Here is a 20,031-nt window from a genome sequence, read left to right on the forward strand (position 1 = left end):
AATGGAACATTACATAAAATCACTTTTCCTTTATTTGGCTAATGACAAAAGCCAAAATAACTGAACAATTTAATAACACTCAGACAGGAAAACAATATACTGAACACCAATTGAGGAAAATGTCCTTGTGGACACCGGCACTGGTGATGGGGCCAACATTCATGCCAAGGCCAGAATTTTTTTCCAAGACTTTCTATTCAGGATCCTCAATATAAAACAACTCAACCAATCAAGTCTCTGTGTTCAAAACAGTCAGTGCCTCCCTAAGAAGGGTGGGAAAGCCCACTTGGAAGCTAAAAAAACCACAACTGGAGTCATCCTAATGTTAAACCAAGTACTTTTGTTCTCTACCCCAATCTGAATACTAACATTAAACTTTGGCAGAGTATCTTTCTCCTTTGTTTTAAAGAAAATTAACATTTAATAGTATAATCCCAAGAACATGTTCTACTTACTTGGAAAAATAATAGCTAGGGACCACTCTTTATCCCATGACAATCTATTCTGTGAGAGAAAACAAGAACAATCATTGCATGACCTTGAAAAATATAACTTTAAAAATACTTATATTGGTAAGGTTAAAAAAAAATACCATTAGTTAAAAACATTGTTAACGGAGCTCTTTTCCTACCTGTACTGATTCAACTTCTGGTGATAGTTGGTGCTGACAGAAAATGTAAAAGCTATGGCTTTTAGGGAATTCAACAAAAGCAGTGAAATATACTTGATTTGGAAAGATTTTAGATATAGGGTCTGGAACAGGATTAAAAAGGCAATGAGCTCCAGAAAAACAAAAGCTACCCATACATCAAGAAACAGAATAAAAATCACTGTGAAGAACCATTGTGGAGGGAATATTCAAAGACTGCCTGGACAGCTGTGTGGTCAAAAGTAAGAAAAATGTAACTCAGGTGCTGCCTAGGAAGTTATCAGTGATCAGAAAAGGTCAAAAGCTCTCTTGACCTCCCTCAAATTTTTTCTCTCATTCAAGATTTTCAACCTCCTCACATCCCCAACCTTCTTACCCAAGCCTCAGCAAGATAATGGTCTTTGGCTCTAGCTATCAGAAGCAGCTGCAGCAGTATAAATGATCCATTTTTATTCCTCTACAATTTCAACCTCTATCCTTCAGTGCTACTGAGTCTAGTGTATGAAAAAAGCAAACTTTTTGCCCAGCTCATCTCAGGGTAACTGCTGAAATGGCACCTCCTCAGCACCGGCTACAGGGCTTCTGTCTCCATTCTCTTTCTATCTTACAGCGAGAGGCTCTGAGGCCAACCAACTTTTTTTTTTTGGCTGCGTTGGGTCTTTGCTGCTGTGCGTGGGCTTTCAATAGTTGCGGCGAGCAGGGGCTACTCTTCGTTGTGGTGCGCGGGTTTCTCATTGAGGTGGCTTCTCTTGTTGCAGAGCACGGGCTCTAGGCGTGCGGGCTTCAGTAGCTGTGGCACGTGGGCTCAGTAGTTGCGGCACGCGGGCCCTAGAGCACGCGGGTTTCAGTAGTTGTGGCGCGTGGGCTCAGTAGTTGTGGTTCGCAGGCTCTAGAGCACAGGCTCAGTAGCTGTGGTGCATGGGCTTAGTTGCTCTGCAGCATGTGTGATCTTCCTGGACCAGGGATCGAACCTGTGTCCCCTGCATTGGCAGGTGGATTCTTAACCACTGGAGGCCAAGCAACTTTGAAGGCTCTCCCATTTCTGCCACATTTGATCTATTCAGGCTGACAGCTTTGTGTGTGGGATTCAGGGAAACAGCTAATTAAAATTAATGTTAGAAGTTAATATTAACAATAATATTTAAAGATTTACAGATCACATGCATGGTTATGGAATGCGAACCTCTAACCTCATTTGATTAGGCACAGATGATCAAACAATGCATCAGCCCAATAGCTTCTTCCACCCACCCACCCTTGTCTAGCATGTAGGATCACATTTATCCCAAAGTATCTAGCATGCCACGCCATAAAATTTTTTGCTTTCAGTCAAAATTATTTGAAGATGTACTAGTGTTAGGAGACTGAGGCCACAGAGGTTCACCAAAAGGGGTGAGAGTTTTCCAAGAACACGTGCACATGCTGGTGCTAGCAGTCTCATGGAGCTTGTCAGCCTAGAGGTCATATTCCAAGGGCAGGATATGCCAAAAGCAGCCCATTTACAGAGCGGAGGAGGAGGACCAAAAACTTGGGACCCAGACAATACACATGAGAAGAGTGACTGCAGGGAGGAAAATCATACTCTGGGCACCTCCTTTTCCAAATACACTTGGATAACATGTGTACTTTGAGAGAACACGTAAGTGGGCTTCAGTGGTGATTTCACTGCTTTTCTATTGACAGAAATGGGCAGAATTCCCAAAGAGGCAAGACTGAAGCAGCAAGTTAAAATATGTGACCATATCAGCTTGATCATATCAAGCTGAGTAATGTAGGAAAACATTAACTTCAACTGTTCCAAAAAAAGGATTCCAAGCCAAAGCTTGTGTAAACCAGATTTGATAGTAAAAATAGCACTTGATGAGAAGAGTTAGAAATGTAATTTTCATAGGCCATCAGGCCAAGAGGTTTCCCCCCCCTTTGTCCCTCTCCTCTGCTGTGCTCTGCCCCTCTGGATGATCTGAGGACCTAGGTAGTCCTGCTGTGCAGGCAGGCAGTGATTCTAGTCACCGACCCTCAGGCAGAAGAGCAAGTTTTAACAGAAGGTGTTTAGGGAGGGGACTATGAGATGCTCACAGCCCTAGCAGAGGGGCAAGGAAAGATAAGATGTGGTTTTCTTAGCTGAAAACACTAAAACTCCACCCCCACAAGGGGTATTTATGAGTGATGGGATGGTGCCTGGACATAAGCCATTTTTCACCCTAAACCCAGCTACAGGATTATGATAGATGATGATCTGCTAGGTCATGTACTGTAGGATGCTAGAGGTTTAAAAGGAGCTTATGCTCAACAGCAAGTGTTAAGCTTCAGCATTCTCTGACGTGAAATTTAAGCAGTGAATCCCCTGGGCAACATACCAGGGGAGGTGGAACCAGGCAGAGTGAGAGGGAGGGAACCTACAACACTCTTGTAAAGTGAGCCCTTGCTCGGTGACTTGCTGGAAGGGCAGCAGACGGGAGTCCCTGCCAGCTGCCAACTCTCAGGGGAAAATAAACACCTCATGGAGCACTGGTTCCAGTCAAGGACACTCTTAAGAGGGGAAGAGGTCAAGAAAAGGCTTTAGAAAGGGGTGTGTTTCCTTATGCTTTTGAGCCTATGTTCTGTGCAAATCTCTCTGAATATTCGATATGGCTATGAGCAACATGGATTAACAGGTCATGCTCAAACTGCAAACATTTACAAAGTATCCTTTGTAAAAAGCTAGGTAATAAGTATTAAAATAGGAGTCACAGGGCCAGGGACTTACTCTCAGAAAGAAAATTAATCAAAACTGACTTTGCATAACATTGCGTACTGTCTCATTTCCCCCCTCAATCAGACTAAACCTGGAAGTGTTCCTCCCTTTAAAGGTAGATTACAGGAAAGAGATTGACAAGAGCTCCCAAATAACTGGGCAACAGAGTTCTCTGAGAAGATGAACATAGCAGAAAAACCGTAGCAGATGCCATGTGGTCTGGTTCCATCCCTATCAGTGTCTTCATGGACCCCACTGGGTCCAACAAGAAACTCCTCAGGGAGCAAGAAAAGTTAGACTCAGATCTCCTTCTTCCCATAGCCACATTGACACATGTGCCAGCAGTACACTTAGGGGATTTGTGACTTTACTCAGCTTTTAGCTTTTTTTAAAGGAAACCAAAATTATGATATTTCCCCTCCAAATCACCCATCAGCATGGCTCATTGCCTGAAGGACCTGGCAAAACAGTTTGCCTCAGAACAGAAGGCAAATACTATAGTGTATCAGGAAGAAAAGGCCTCTGGGTATTACACCGCTTCCTTCTGCCCACTCCTTGGGGGCAAAAAATTAGTTCTATTTACTACATTTCAAAGACTAATTTTTTAAAAATTAATAAAAATGACAATTTCCCTGTCAAGATCGCATGAACATAAACAGTGAAGCAAAGTCCATGGGGAAGGTATATGGATACCAAACAGGCTTCTAAGATGTAGTTAGCCTCTTTCTTGGCGGGGGTGGGTGATGTCTCTCAGAGGATAGGCTGTCTAGTCCCCCCATCCTAAGTACTCTTGCCCCAGTTGTCTTTCCTTTGTAGCTGTCCTTGGGTTTAGTGTTGGGATCACAATTCAGAATTCAACAGAGAGCTTCTGACGGTGATGGGACAGAGGGAGGGGAGAGGAAAGGAGCAATGAAAAATTAGTCTTCTTCATCCTCACTGATATCATAGGCTGCAGACTTGTGTCTGGAGAGGTTTGCTGGGGAGGAAGGCGGGGAGGTCTTGCCAGAGAAGGGCCACCGGAAAGAGGGAGAGGGGGAGCGTTCACGAGTGGGACTGCTGCTGGGACTCTGCCTTGGACTGATGGCCTGCAGCATCCGGCCTTTCCCCTCTTTCAGCATATGTTTCTGGGGAGACCAAAAGAAAGAGTTAGAAGAAACCTATGGATCCTACTAAAGCACCACTGGAGGATATGAGACTTCAAATTATCATGAGTGCCCTCTGTAATGTCAAAAGTGATCAAGTCAGCCAGAGGAGGAACATAGCTATGATCCTAAGCAATTTCCTCTCCAAAGTGGTCTATGCTATACTATGTATCTAAGGGTTCCCACCTGCTATCCACTGTCACCCAATCCTTGACCTCTACGTCAAAGGAATTCTTAAAAGGCTACTTGGGTCTGTAGTCTAGGCTGTAGGCAAAAACAAAGGAATTAACTCAGACAAAAGGGTACCTATTCTAGCTTTGGAGTTCTCTGAAAAGAAAATTCTATACACTCCCAGAATAATCTATTCTGGCATCCAAACACCCTCACAGTCAGATCGTTCCTGATATCCTAGGGCTCATCTGCTCATAGCTACACAGGCACCTTTTATTTGGCTCGAAAAGACCTTGCTACTCCTCAAGGACAGAATTCCCACCGTACCCAATGGTCCTGCAGCAGCTGTGTGTAGTGCAGGCAGCTTTCTTTTTACTGCTCTTTGCTCTTTCCTTCCCTTCCACCTAAAACTATAATGTAGAAGCAAGCTGGGCAAGGCTACTCACTTATCTTGTCACCATATTTGGAGGTTGATAGAGAGCTTGCAAAATTATTTAGGAGAATGTATAACTTTTTTCTGTAAAGATTTTTTAAAACTTTCTGGGGATAGTGGAAATATAGTTCTGCCCAACAAGGGGAACAGATTAGATAACTTCTTAATGTCAATGTCCCTTTCTGCTCAAGGATTCTATAATTCCTTCCACAGCATGAGAATTCCCTAGATTTTCCTGAATTTCCCTAAATTGTCCAGCAAGAAAGAACATACCAGCGCTCCTTCTGGACCAAACATCTCCAGGAAGCTTCCGATGAATTCTCGGGATTTCTCCTCCCATTTCTGAATGAGGTCAATGCCTTTTTCTTCTACCTTCTGAACAAATTCTTTTGACTTTTCCTCCACATCTTTCACTTTCTTCTTGACTTTGTCAACTCGCTCCTGCAAGTGGTATTTCTTCTCCTGGATAAAGAAATAACTGAGAAATAATACTCACTCTGACCTTCCATACTAAGGGGAAGGAAAAGACTTGGTTTGGCACTCTATTGACACTCCTTTCAGTCTTGAGAATTTCACTTTAATCTATCCCATACTTCTCCAGCATAATAACAGATAAGATATGCTCTGGATGGTCATCTTATACAAAAGTGTAATAATTCTAAGATTGTAGAGCCCAGGACTAAACTAAATGTATAGTGTAAGACCAGTAACAGACAGGCACATACCAAACGAAGTCAGATGTTTTTAAGACGAAACATAAACTTGGAAGATAAACATGCCCAACAAAACCCAAACCCCATTCTAGATGGAGATGTATAGGGAGAGAGCAACAAGTTCACTGCACAATATTGCCAACAATAAGCCAACTGTAACAGGTTGAAAAAGGAAATAGTGGGCCTTTTACTTAAGTAATTCATCTATTGTACTGAATTTTTTTTCCTCCATCAGTGGCTTAGTCTATGATTATAGAGGAGTTTTTTTTTTTTTTTTTTTAATATTTGGAGGTCTGTTTGCTCATTCGCAAAATAAGGATGATACTCTTTGGTCCTACAGGCTTCCCTAAAGATAAAGGAAAATGGTATGAACCCTCCCAAAGGGAGGGGAGGGGAGGAGTCTTTAGCCAAATGAAAACTATTCTCATTTCCAGATCATAAAGGGGAAGGGGAAGGCGAGGATGTTTAGGATTTTTAAACATTTAAAGATAGATTCTGCAGTATAACAACAGCTAGAATGTTAACAACAGCTAGGGTTTACCTGAATAGATAAATCATATTTAAATGAAACCATTTCACCTATTCATAATTCACAGAGCTGGGAGCAAGTGAGGGAGCATGGTAAACTACTTATGTAGAAGATACAGTTAGCAGCTTTCTTCTTGTTTTTAAATCAACTTTACTGAGGTATAATTTATATACAAAATGTATAGCAGTTTGTTTCCAAAAGGCAGTATTAAGCTAAAATAAACTTGTTTTCATAAATCAAATTTTAAAAGTTAGGTTCATATGCCTTGAGAAATTGCATGCAAAATGTTGTGTGTTACTATGCACACAGGGAGAGGATCCACAGCTTTCATCAGATTTGCAAAGACCATCCAGTCAAAAAGAACAAAGGTTAAGAACCACCGTTTTAAATATATTTGATGTAAGTGCTGTACTTTGTAAGTTCCACATTCTTATTTATTTAATTGGCTGTATGTCCTTCTATCAACGTGTTGATACTAGCTCATAAAGGCAGAAAATGCCTCTAGATACATCCATATGCTCTTTGTAAAGAGCCTGGCATAGCGTTATGTGCAAAGAGGTATCCACTGAGCTTTTGGAGGTGATAATAACAGCAGACTGAAAAGTAAGTTTAACTTAGATGAAGTGAGAGGCAACATGTCCTATAGGACCAGGGAACTCTAGGATGAGGTTGGAACTCACATTGATAAAGCTGACATTGAGTTCCTTTGCCGTGTAGCCCCTCTGTAGGTTCCGTCTGGCATACACATCATAGTCGCGGACAATTCGGGTGATGATGTCTGATGTGGAGATACCTTCTGTCCTCTGTGTTGGAGCAAACATGCCTAACCCAAGAACACATACAAACACTGTGACATTCTGATTAGCTCAGGCAGTAGGACTAGATGGAAACTGGGAGCCACATTCCTTTTCTTTCCTCATAAAGCAGAGTCTGTTATTACTAAGTAAAGTCTGGAGATACTGACATATAGAAGGAACACTGAATCAAAGTTTAGGAGTAAGGAAAGGCCCTAATATTAAGAAAAACATGGGGCTGGAGAAGGGTTTCCTGAAATTAAGAGAGATATCAAAAGTAGATGTTTAGACTGAGAATTGGTGGATATGATGCTATGCTCACCTTAACCTCTTAACCAAAGTGTGACCTGAAACTGGATGTTAAAGTTCTCACTGTATAAATTTTCCTCTGTAAAGTAGTGATGGGGTGGAATCTCTGTCACTGCCCCTAAGACTCCATAAAATGAGGATGCACATCAACTTACTCACCTGCTTCCTTGATGTGCTTATAAACATCATCACTCCCAGCAGAAGAGTAAGGGATGTCATCATGGGCTACAAAATCAATCTGAAAGTAAGGAAACATCATTTAAAACCCAGCATAACTGCCATTCAGAAAGAACCAGTAAATACTCTCAGGCCCAGAAAAAGGACCACCAGGAGAGGCGAGGCCTCAAATGAACTTTCTCTTTATCTCTCTTTGCTTTGCTCATAAATCCCACGATTCATTCCCAAGCCACCCCACCTAATTATTCGTGGCTCATAAACATGAAGCTAGCCAGTTTCTGTTTTAGCTATTCCTCCTGGTCTGCTGGAAATGCTACCCTCGCACTGTATACCAGTCACCATGCTGTGGTAAATAGGCCCAGAGGGTTTTCTGGTATGCTAGTTAGTGGGTGGAATCAAGGAAAGAAGAAAGGAAATCTCCCCACCCTCCTGGGTCTACAAGGATGGGTCAAATAGGGTTTCTAAAAATACGAGAAAGAGGTCACTTCTTTGTTAACTGGTTTCTCTCTCAGTCCATGAGATGAGTGGGAATATAAAAATAGCAACCAAGAGCGCTTTTACTAGAATAGATACATCTGTACTCCTGAGAAATGCAAAGCCCAAGGCGATAAAAGACCTTTAAGTCTCAGATCTATTACTTTACTACTGTCAATACCTCTCACACTGGGATCAATAATCTTTCTAAACCTCACTCATTTACTCCTTCCTGAATAGGCCATATGCCCTTTGCTAATACCACCACACCCAGCTCCCAGAAGCCACTGTAATGTGAAGTACGCTCATCAGGACTATGTCAGGAACTCTCAGCTAACATCTCAATTACCCATGAACAACTTGTCAGGGATCCATAGGCAGCAAATTGAAAATAAGAATGGTGAGCAAGCAAGACTCATGGTTGAGGATACACTGCTAACAAGGAGAAAAGGGAATATTGGACGTTCCTCTAACCTCTTCTGCCTGGGCTTGCCTGGCTATGTTGCTGAGAATAATCTTGCTCGTCACCCTTGGTACCACTGGCTGCTAAATGTTGAAGCAGTAAAGCTAGAGAACTATAAAAGTTCTGTCCTAATCCTAAACAGTTATAACAAATATCCCTTAGCTTCAGGCCTACCCAAATACTGCTTTTGAAGCACTTTGGCTACTTTTGTTTTTTCCTGCCTCATTGAACAATTCACCTTCAACATTCTACACACCACTGTAAGAGAACTGACAATATGCTTGCTGGTTCCTCAAGCTCGAGCGCCTCCAACATGACCTGATAAATTCTTCTCAGCTATAAACCCCTCTTTTGTAGGAAACTTGTTGCTTTAATGTGGGAAAATAAAAAGGAGATAAGGGTTTTTTATAATACCAATTCACTGAGAAAAAGTGAGAAACCTCCCTGGTTTCTGATCCCACATAATTTCTAGCCTGAAATCAAAAGTCTTGAAACTAAATTTAAGTCAATACAAGAGAAGTCTATGTTTATATATCTTATTTCCTGGAATGTGAACTCCTTGAGAGCATGTCTGGGGCTGTGTATACTCTAAAAAGACCGGTATGCTGTGAGGATGGATACGCCTATAATGGGGGGGGGGGTGCGACAGACTCACATAACTGAAGAGTTCAGTTTCTTTTTTTTTATAAGATTTTTTTTAATCATTTATTTTTGGCTGCGTCTTCTTTGCTGCGTGCAGGCTTTCTCTAGTCTTGACGAGTGGGGACTACTCTTTGTTGCGCAGGCTTCTCATTGCAGTGGCTTCTCGTTGCAGAGCACAGGCTCTAGGCACGCGGGCTTCAGTAGTTATGGTGCGCAGGCTCAGTAGTTGTGGCGCACAGGTCCAGCTGCTCCGCAGCATGTGGGACCTTCCCGGACCAGGGCCCGAACCCATGACCCTGGCATTGGCAGGCGGATTCCCAACCACTGCGCCACCAGGGAAGCCCTGAAGAGTTCAATTTCTAGCCCTGCTAGAGTATGACCTGGTTATTTGGCCTCTCTGGCCCTGTTCTCATATGTAAAGTGGAAATAACTAATAACTACCCAATAGGACTTTTGTGGGGAACAAATGAAATATAATGGATGCAAAAGTGCTTGTAAACCATCAAACCCAAGAAAAATGTCAGGGATGACTATTATTAGAAGTAATAACACTGTTACCTCTTCTATGTGAAATTTACATAGAAGATAGAAGTAAAATAAGGCTAGTGGAAAACTAGCCACAGTACCAGAAGTCTTGAAAGTTGACGAAATTCCAGAACAGGGAATGGAAACATGCGCTCAGTTTCTTACCCGGTGTTCTGCCAGGAACTCTGGTGTCAGGGTCCAGGGGGCATTCCTCACCACCTCATCCACATAGCGGCAGTGCTGCACTGCATCATAGCGCTCATTTTCATTCATCACGGTGAAGCCTTTGAAGTTGTGTGTTAGCTCATCACTGCAAACTGAGTTCACCACAACATAAGGTTGTAAGTCAAAGTCCCCTCTTCTTAACCACTCCTCAATCATCAACCTCTCATTTCCCAACCTCTCATACCAATCTCCCCAGCCTGGATAAGAGTCTTCTGGATATAGCTCAGTCTGGATAACAATGCTTTTCCTAATCCAAGATACACCTTCAGGAGCAACATTCACTAAATATGTTCACACTTTGGAGAGGAGAGGATACAATGGAGGACTAAGATCTTTGGCTTTGAAATGAAACTACTGTGCATCTCTGTATCAATTAACAGTTTTAAAAAATGTTTTCCTATTATACTTTGATTAGACTGGGCTGGACCACATAACATTAGCTTAGCAGACTTTAGTACTTCAGTTGACTCAGAATGATAAACTGAAATCTAAAGCAAATGCTCTTCTTAAGTAGCATTTATTCTTAATGCTATTCTGATTACCCCTGCCCCCACTGGGGGTCAGACTGCAGAAACCCGGCCAAAACCAGTGAGATAAATCCTGGACGTCTCAAGTCAATGAGCTTAGAGCTTCTCTCTCCAGGTTTATACAGTTCAGGTTTTATATACTTCATGTTCTTCATATATTTCACATTTTAAAGAGGCTGCACTATATCTCTCATTTGAAAACCAACATAACAGGCAATGTACTCGGGTTATAAAGATAGGAGAAAAGAGGCTACCATAATTTTTTTCTGGACAGCACCTAAAGTCATCAGATGTTTTCTTACCTCCCACAATGAGATATGTATTAGGGAAAAGGTTCTTTGCTTGCATCAGAGCCCGGGCATGACCAGAATGAAATAAGTCAAATATTCCATCTGCATAAACTCTCACAGGCCGTTCACCTAAATCCAAAGGAAAGAATTTATCACAGAAATACATTGATTCAATACCTCATATTTAACAAATGGAAATGGCAGTGTGACTGTTCCACCCCTGCATAGCCCCCTTTTAAGGTGTTCTCTGGATATTCACCTTAATTTGGGGTACTTTGGGGTTGTGAGGAATAACATCACAGGCTTCCTTGACTACAAAGACACTCTTGGCATCATATCCACTAACTCTCTTTGTTAGCCTGGTTGTACCAAACTGCTCAGGTAATTGGATTTCATGATTGCTTTTTCTTAAAGTTATTTTAGAAGTGAAGGGAAGAGTTATACAAGAGCTATATCTGAAACTTCAAAATCTTCACCTTTGGTTTATGTTTAAACTTCAGTTATGTTTAAACAGAGTATAATTAAACTATGCTCTGGCTGCCTGCTCTCTCTTTTTCAAGCTGCCTTGATTACTAACAACTAATGCTTTGCTTTGAAAGTAAAGAGTGATGCAGAGGGATGAGATTGCTTCACAGTCCCAGATTCACCCTTAATAACTGCTCTGTGATAACAGATGGAGTTCCTTCAAGCATTTCTCCTTGACAGTGAGCATGTTACACTTTCTCAGTAGAGGGTGATATACCAGGTATTTGAAAACCAAATATAAATATTTTAGGACTTTATGTTAGAGCCTTTCCTCTTCCTCTGTCCATTAGTGAGAATAACAGACAACTGATTGTCAATTTATTTATTTTTAGTGGTAGTGGACTATGAAAGAAAAGGAGAAAATGATCTCTTGGGGTACAAGCCTAATTCCAAAGCCAAATAAACACACTGAGAATGAAACTGATATAATGGTTCATCATGCTTCAAATGATAAACCTAATGAGTCCTAGTAACTTATTTCCACTACTTGAATAAAGGAAGAGCTGTTTCACTGTAGCAGCAGAAAATAACAGTAGGAGCATCTACATCATTCTTCGAAAGAAGGGCCAGAGCCTCATCAAATACACCATACTGAAGGTAAGGATAAGATACATCTCCTTCCTGCCTTGAGGACAGTGAATCAAGGGGGAGGAAACCGGTTCTCAGGAGGTTTATGGACTTTTCTTTATAGATAGCTTTATCCATAAAAAAAGTCGCTTTTAAACTGAGAAATTATACACTGCTGATAGAAGTATATATTGGTACAACTCTTAAGGAAGGCAATTAGGCAATATCTGTGAAAAGACAAATGACAAATGTTTATACCTTTTGGCCCAGTTATTCCAATTCTAGGAATTTACCTCAAAGATATGTTTGTAAATATGTATGCAGATTGCATTATTGATTGCAGCACTGTTGGTAATAGCAAAAGTTTGGAAACAACCTGAATTTCAGTGGAAGACTGAATATGACATGATCCACCCACTAAAAGTGTGGGAAGATTTATATATTATTTGCTTAGATATCCACAAGAAATTGGTAATACTGGGCTTCCCTGGTGGCGCAGTGGTTAGGAATCAGCCTGCCAATGCAGGGGACATGGGTTCGAGCCCTGGTCAGGGAGGATCCCACATACCGTGGAACAACTAGGTCTATGCGCCACAACTACCGAGCCTGCCATCTAGAGCCCGCGAGCCACAACTACTGAAGCCCGTGCATCTAGAGCCCGTGATCCGTAACAAGAGAAGTCACCGCAATGAGAAGCCTGTGCACCACAATGAAGAGTAGCCCTCGCTCGCTGCAACTAGAGAAAGCCCGCCCACAGCAACAAAGACCCATTACCTGTAAAAGGGATACTAGGCGGCTGTGAGGCAGCAGTGAGAGGAAGTCATTTCACTCTGTGTCTTTTTTGTACTTTATGAATGTACGGTCATGAGAATGTGCTAATTTTATAATACAGGAAATAAAAAATTTTAAATAAAATAAATACACCAATACAATGAAAAACTGAGAAATAATATGACGGATTTAAAGAGTCAGAAAAATTATAGCCCAAGCTTGCCAACCAGCCTCATTTCTTTGTAATCTTAATCTCTTTAAGCCTCAGTTTCCTCATCTATAAAACAAAGCAAAACATAACAAAACCTGAGTAATATAATCTCTTTTCTACATCCTAGAAATCATGACCATGAAGTAACTAATATACTTCTATCTTTCCTAAACAAGTCCAGAGTGGCTATGATCTCACTTTATTTGATCCTAAATGACAAACGATAGAATATAATATTTGAGAATACTGTACTGTTGTTTCTACACCAAGGGCAAAGTGAGATGAGGGAGGTTTAGCTCAGTAAACACATTTCCTGGACAGTGGCAATAGCACAGATGCTGTTGATTAAGTGGCTATTTGCCAGCAGTTAAATGTCCCATATTAGGCCAAGCCACCTCTGAACCCTTTCTTGGACCAATCCCTGATGTGCCTCTTGCCCTCTTAGCATTTCCCCAGCTTCCCAACCTCTCAATTCCCCATGACTTAACTGCAAGTCTTTGACAAACCCAGGCTTGTATATTAACCAAATGACCAGAAGGGGCCACTGTTGAACTAAAAATCTGGGGAGAAAGCATGCGTTATCCATTCTTTTACCAAGTGGCTATTGGTCAGGATGACTATACCCTCTGATTTATATCTGTTGTTCCAGTACACTATCAAGAGCAACTGCTTTCATTCTCAAAAATAGTCTTGATTTGGGTTACAAATTATAGTCTTTTCACTACTGCTAGACTAAGTAACTAGATGTTCTCCTTTAAGCAGAAGAGACCTGGGTTTCAATTTATTATCTCTTTTGATATATTCTCTCAAATAGCTACCACTGAAACATTCATCTTTAACAGATTTCCACTGCCCTTCAGACTTTGCCTTTTTCTTCCTTTCTCCAAGAGACCATACTGCTGGGTTTTTTTCCATCTTCTAAAAAAGATGATCTTCTCATCTCTCAAGCCGTATTCCTTTTATCTCTAAGTAGTGAGTTTACTCCAAGATTACACAAACTTCCCTCTTGTACTCTCCCTTAACCTCCCTAAGTGAAAACCTGGGGGCAGGGGGAGGGATGCCCCTTGAACCAGTTATTGGTTTAAAATTCACTAACTATATGGCATGTGTAGATTCTTTATTTGTTTATTCCTTGTCTGGCACTGGCATGAAGACAGTCACTTACTTGGTTATTTAACATAAAACTGAACAGACAGAATAAGATAAAGGAAAAACCAGAGGTCAAGTTTGACTGGCACATTTTACAGGCCAATCTGTTCCACCCAAAATTCAATCAGCTTGCTGATAAGCCTTCTATTATTTATAACTAATGTCTATATAAAGAATAGCACCACTCCAGGATGAAAAGAGCACAAAGATGGAAAAACTTAGGTTTTTAGCTTCAATTCTATCACTAATTATTTGTTTTACTGTTTCACTTCTTAGTTTCTATGGACCTATATTCGTGTATATAATGAAGAGAGTATAAAGTATATAATCTCATAAATGACTTACTTAAATTCTATTCTAAAATTTAGAAAGTAATTTATTAGTGTTTGTTAATTATAAGTTGCAAAACTTGGAAACAGTATACATATACACACATACATTTTTCCTACCACAAATGGTATGTGGCTAGATTAGCAACAAGGTGGCTAATATAACTAATGTGATCAGATCTGAGTGAGGTACTGCATTCTGAATGTGTGTCATTAGAAAGTATATGAAAAGTTCTTGCCCTCAACAGGCTCTACTATCACATCTGAATGTGATACTTGAACTGTCTAGTGGCATTCTGAAGTCTGACCTGCCACCACTACACTGTTACATACAGCCTGTCTTTCCTTGTTGTCATTTTACTCTGCCCCACTAACCTGCCTATTACTGAAGTAAGAGGAGCCAAACCCAAAAAATCACATCATAAATTAGAAGGGTTGTGATCAACATGAGCTATATCTAAACACTTTTGCAAAAGGAAAGCATTCTCTGGAATTTTGAGGACCCCAAAACCATACTCCATACAGCCAAGATATAGCCAAGGGGTATTGGGACCCCTAGCCTAACATTGTCCAGCATTCATTTCTATTCATATTTCAGTACTCCTAAGTTACAAGAGAGAGTAAACATACTAACACAATTAAGAAGTAACTACAAATATCTTCTATAAACTGAAAATGTATAGATTTGTGGCTATAACTACCTCTTATTCCCTAGTGCTTGCCTGGGTTGAGTCCAGCCCTACATTCCAGCCCTTCATAAGAGTAAACACTTACCACAGTAATCAAAAGAAATGAAAAAGGATTGGGAAAAAAAGGAGAAATGGAGAATTTACAGAGAAGTAAGAACAGATGCTTACAGGACTTTGTAATCATAACAAATGCTCATGGAAGTTTCTATTTATGATGATCCCTAAAACCAACTGCCCAAAACTATCTGGAATACGTATTAATAATTTATGAGGCCAGAAATTGCTACTTAATAATGTAAAGTAAGTATACAAATAAAGAGTATGGGCTTTGAAAATAATAAAGCAAGTCTTTTTTTTAAAAAAACCTGGAAAACTATAATATCAATAAAGATAAAATTAAGTGATAAGCATCTCCCAACTTAGGATAGCTTTGTCCTCTATCAGTCAGCAGCATCATACTAGTGTACTGACTGATAGAAAGGAAAACTTAGTGGGAAATTCTGAAGGCTATTAAAAATGTGACAGTCTGACATATTATTTGGACCTTTGTAAAAACAGACAAGATTATAAACCAGCTCAGGCTAATATCTTATTGTCTCTGCTCCTCTATATCTCACCTCACAGCTGTGATGATAACAGCCCCCCAAAAAAGTGTGTACCACTGTATCTCATAGCTGTGACAAAATACTGGGAAATTAGTATACAATATAAATGAAATTTTATGGAGTACAGTTATCCTCCCAAATAGAACAGCAAGTGAGATGGGAGGAACCCCTCTCTCAAGTAGCTTTTACAGGTAAACTGAGGGAAGAATATAGTGAGTAGGTGTACATTTGATAAGTACAATTGAATGCTAAAAACAATAGTAAAACGACAAAATAATTCGTCATTTACTTACAAGGAGTTCCTCTGCTGGCTTCTTCCATGGTTACCCTGACATAGGGCTTACTAAAGTCTACTTCAATTTCATCAGAAAAAGGCGCTGGCTGCCGTAAGCCCTTAAGAAGAGGAAAGTGAAGGAAAAGAAAAATTCAATGGTATAAACTAAAACACTCAAAAAATGGCAGCTTTAAAGAATAATCAGTTATTCAACATGCTGTGATTAAAATTTTTCCTAAAAGTTCATAACCTTAAAAAGAAAAAAGATAAAAGCATTCCAAAATGACAAGTGAAAGTTGCAACCTTTTACCAAATGGGCAAATCATGGCATGAAAGATAAATGTCTTGATGGTGATTTCAGGATAGGACTGAGGAAGGTGGCTGAGAACCTAAGCATAGTCCCAACTAACTGGGTCCAGAATGACAGCTCCTCTGCCAGACGGCAGAACAGCCAACCCTGATCTATGTGATGAAATTGCCAAGGTTCACAAGTGCCTCTTCATACTACTTCAACTATGGGACTGGGAAGGCAAACAGCTGCCATGTGCTTTAAGTACGATCATCACTGTATAATGCTTTACACTGTAAATATGTTCTAATTCTCATTAACAGCCCTGTGAGGCAAGTAGTACAACAGTTAGTATCCTCAATTTAAAGATGAGGAAAATGAGGTTCAGAGAAGTTATATGAATTGCATGCAATTACTCAGAGGCAATGCTGAAATAAAAATGTAGGTATGCTCTTTCCTCAGAGGAAAGCCTTACTTAAGAGCTTTTGTTAAATCTATTCCTAAGTATTTTATTCTATTTGATGCTTCTGTAACTGTTTTCTTAATTTTGTTTTTGGATTGGTCCTTGCCAGTATATAGAAATGCAATTGATTTGTATGTATGTATGTGTATCAGTGTGAGTAATTTCAGTTGACTCATCTCCTGTGGCTTTGTTAAACTCAATTATCAGTTCTAGCAGTTTGTTTGGTAGATTCCTTAGGACTGTCTACATATGAGATCATGTTGCCTGTGAATAAAGACAGTTTAACTTATTCCTTTCCAATCTGGATGGCTTTAACTTCCTTTTATTACCCCTTATTGCACTAGTAAACCTCTAGTACAATGCTGAATGGAGGCGGCAAAGACAAATATCCTTGCCTTGTTCCCAGTCTTAGGGGAGAAGCATGCAATCTTTCAACACTAAGTATTATCTTAGCTGTAGGTTTTTCTTAGATGCCCTTTATCAGGTTGAGAAATCTCTCTTCATTTTGTAGTTCGTTGAGAATTGTTTTTTTTTTTTTTTGGCTGTGCCATGCGGCTTATGAGATCTTAGTTCCCCGACCAGGGATCAAACCCAGGCCACGGCAGTGAAAGTGTTGAGTCCTAACCACTGGACCGCCAGGGAATTCCCTGTTGAGAGTTTTTTAATGAACGAGTATTGGATTTTGTCACATGCTTTTTCTACATTATTAAAACAATCATATTTTGGTTTTGTCTTTTATTTTATTAATTATGGTGTATTAGATTAATTGATTTTAGAATGTTAAGCCAACCTTGCATTCCTGAGTGAAATTCTTCTTGGACACATTGTATAAATCTTTTTATATGTTCTTGGATTCAATCTGTTAATATATTGTTAAGGACTTTTGCATCTAAGTTTGTGAGAGATTTTGAACTATATAATATTCTTTTCTTGTGCTGTTTTTGCCTGTCTTTGCTATCTGGCCTCATAAAATTGGTTAGGAAATGTTCTCTCCTCTATTCTCTGAAAGTGGATAGGATTGATATTATTTCTTCCTTAAATGTCTGATAGAATTCACCAGTGAAGTCATTTGTGTCTGACTTTGTCTTTGTAGGAAGATTTTTTTAAAGACAATTCAATACTTTACTTGGCATAGGTCTATTCAGATTTTCTATTTTTTTCTTGGGTCAGTTTTGGTAATTTGTCTCTTTCTAGGAATATGTCTATTTCATCTAAATTGTCACATTTTTTGGCATGAAATTGTTCATAATATTCCCTTACAATTCTTTTAATGCCTGTTGGGCTATAGTGATGTTTACTTAGATTTTAAAATTACACATAGATCACATTGTGACTGGGCTAAATTCAGAAACTGGGAAGACATTGTTTTGTTTTGATTTCAAATAAGGATAGATTTTTAAAATAAGGTTTTAAAATTAAAATATATTTCTTTTAAAGAGCACTTATATAAGCTTAGTTTAAAATATGCTAAAGCTATAAGAAAAACATTTTTAGGAGATGTGTGTGTGTTATCCTTTTTTAGAACGTTTTTAAAAAAAGGTTAAGAATAGACCAAGGACACAAATGTGTGATTTTCTGAAGTTATTAGAAATTTACCTACAGATAAAATTAGAAAAAAACAATTTATCCTCTAGAAGTTAATATGCAAAGAGTTGCCTAACAGTAATTTGTGTTTCTAAAAGTATATGCTAGTCACCAAATAATAGACATTCTATGATTCTATCTATACGAAGGTCAAAAACAGGCAAAGCTAATCTATGGTTAATAGAAGTCAGAGAACAAAGAAAAAAAAATCTGGGGAAAAAGGATACTGACTAGCAGGAGCATGAGGGAGTCTTCTAGGTGTACCAGTGATTACATGGATGTATACATATATAAACATTTATTGAGCTGTACACTTAAGGTTTGTACACTCTACTGTATGTAAGTTATACCTCAAGAAACAAATGCCATTCAGCCATAAAAAAGAATGCAGTACTGGGCTTCCCTGGTGGCGCAGTGGTTGAGAGTCCGCCTGCCAATGCAGGGGACACAGGTTCGTGCCCCAGTCCGGGAAGATCCCACATGCCGTGGAGCGGCTGGGCCTGTGAGCCATGGCCGCTGAGCCTGTGCGTCCAGAGCCTGTGGTCCATAACGGGAAAGGCCACAACAGTGAGAGGCCTGCGTACCACAAAAAAAAAAAAAAGAATGCAGTACTGATACCTGCTACAACATGGATGAACCTTGAAAAAATTATGCTAAGTGAAAGAAGCCAGCCACAAAAGGCCACTTATTGTATGACTCCATTTATATGCAATGTCCAAGAATAGGAAAATTTACAGACAGAAAGTAGATGAGTGGTTACACTGGGATGGAAGGGTTGGGGAGAAACGGGGAGTGACTGCTGATGGGTACAGGGTTTCTCTCTGGAGTGATGAAAATGCTCTAAAATGTATCATGATGATGGTTGCGCAAGTCTGTGAATATTCTGAAAACCACTAAATTGAACACTCTACATGTGTAGGTGAATTATAATGGTATATGAACTATATCTCAATGAAGTTGTTTATATATAAATATATTTATACATAATATAAAATATATGAAACAAATAGAAAAAATTGTGCTTATTAACAATAGTACATGTAGATAAAAGACAGCCTTACTGTGTTCTCTGAAATTTATTATCAATGGTGTGCTGGAGTCAGTTTTTAAATATTCACATATTTTGAGGGCTGGTAGTTTGAAATCAGCCACAGAAATCAGTAAATGCTATATATCAGAGGTTTTTCCCCCCAGTTTATCAGGACACCACTGGTTATTCTGCATACTTAGAAAGAAATCAGTTCAGAGGTTATTACAGGGAGGAAGAAATGGATTTGTGGATTTTTCCGTTAGTGACAGTTAAAAGATTCTGTGAAGGAAGAATAGGTAGGATATGGTAAAGAGAAAATATACTGTCACTTGAGAGAGGAGTTTATAATAACTGAGCTTTTGAACTGAAGAAAATAAGACTGTGGTACCATCAGCAGGAATAGAGAAGTTTTTTAAAAAGGAGTGGAGATCAAAGAAAATGAGAACTGACAGTCTTTGAATCTGGAGATTCAAATGACTATTGGAGACCTCCTAGAATATATTAGTGAAAGTCAGAACACCAGTGCCTTTAAGAAAATTGAAAGACAAGGAAACAGATTAGTAATAATTTCTCATTAGAGATGTCTAGCCATAAAGGGAATGAGAAAAACAGAAAGGTACCTAGAGGGGACAGAAGGATCAGGTAGCAGGTGTTCTTAAAAGTTGAGGATATCAGGGCTTCCCTGGTGGCGCAGTGGTTGAGAGTCCGCCTGCCGATGCAGGGGACACGGGTTCGTGCCCCGGTCCGG

The 20,031-nt window shown here is 39.7% G+C and overlaps 1 protein-coding gene across 4 annotated transcripts in view; it reads right to left on the minus strand.

Annotated features, from left to right (window-relative positions):
* Window positions 1–14: 14 nt before the first annotated feature.
* Window positions 15–20,031, minus strand: part of PCYT1A (phosphate cytidylyltransferase 1A, choline) — a 45,702-nt gene continuing 25,685 nt past the window's right edge. For all 4 annotated transcript variants that reach the window (XM_082625959.1, XM_082625961.1, XM_082625960.1 and 1 more), the window contains exons 3-9: window positions 15,937–16,036; window positions 10,810–10,926; window positions 9,921–10,072; window positions 7,634–7,712; window positions 7,052–7,194; window positions 5,403–5,591; window positions 15–4,507 (exon numbers count right to left, since the gene is read on the minus strand). In XM_082625959.1, the coding sequence (XP_082482085.1) occupies window positions 4,301–4,507; window positions 5,403–5,591; window positions 7,052–7,194; window positions 7,634–7,712; window positions 9,921–10,072; window positions 10,810–10,926; window positions 15,937–16,036 (987 nt within the window). In that variant the 3' untranslated portion in view covers window positions 15–4,300. The remainder of the gene's footprint in view (window positions 4,508–5,402; window positions 5,592–7,051; window positions 7,195–7,633; window positions 7,713–9,920; window positions 10,073–10,809; window positions 10,927–15,936; window positions 16,037–20,031) is intronic.

This window comes from Mesoplodon mirus, assembly GCF_964341445.2.
Source record: "Mesoplodon mirus genome assembly, chromosome: 6".
Lineage (NCBI taxonomy): Eukaryota > Metazoa > Chordata > Mammalia > Artiodactyla > Ziphiidae > Mesoplodon > Mesoplodon mirus.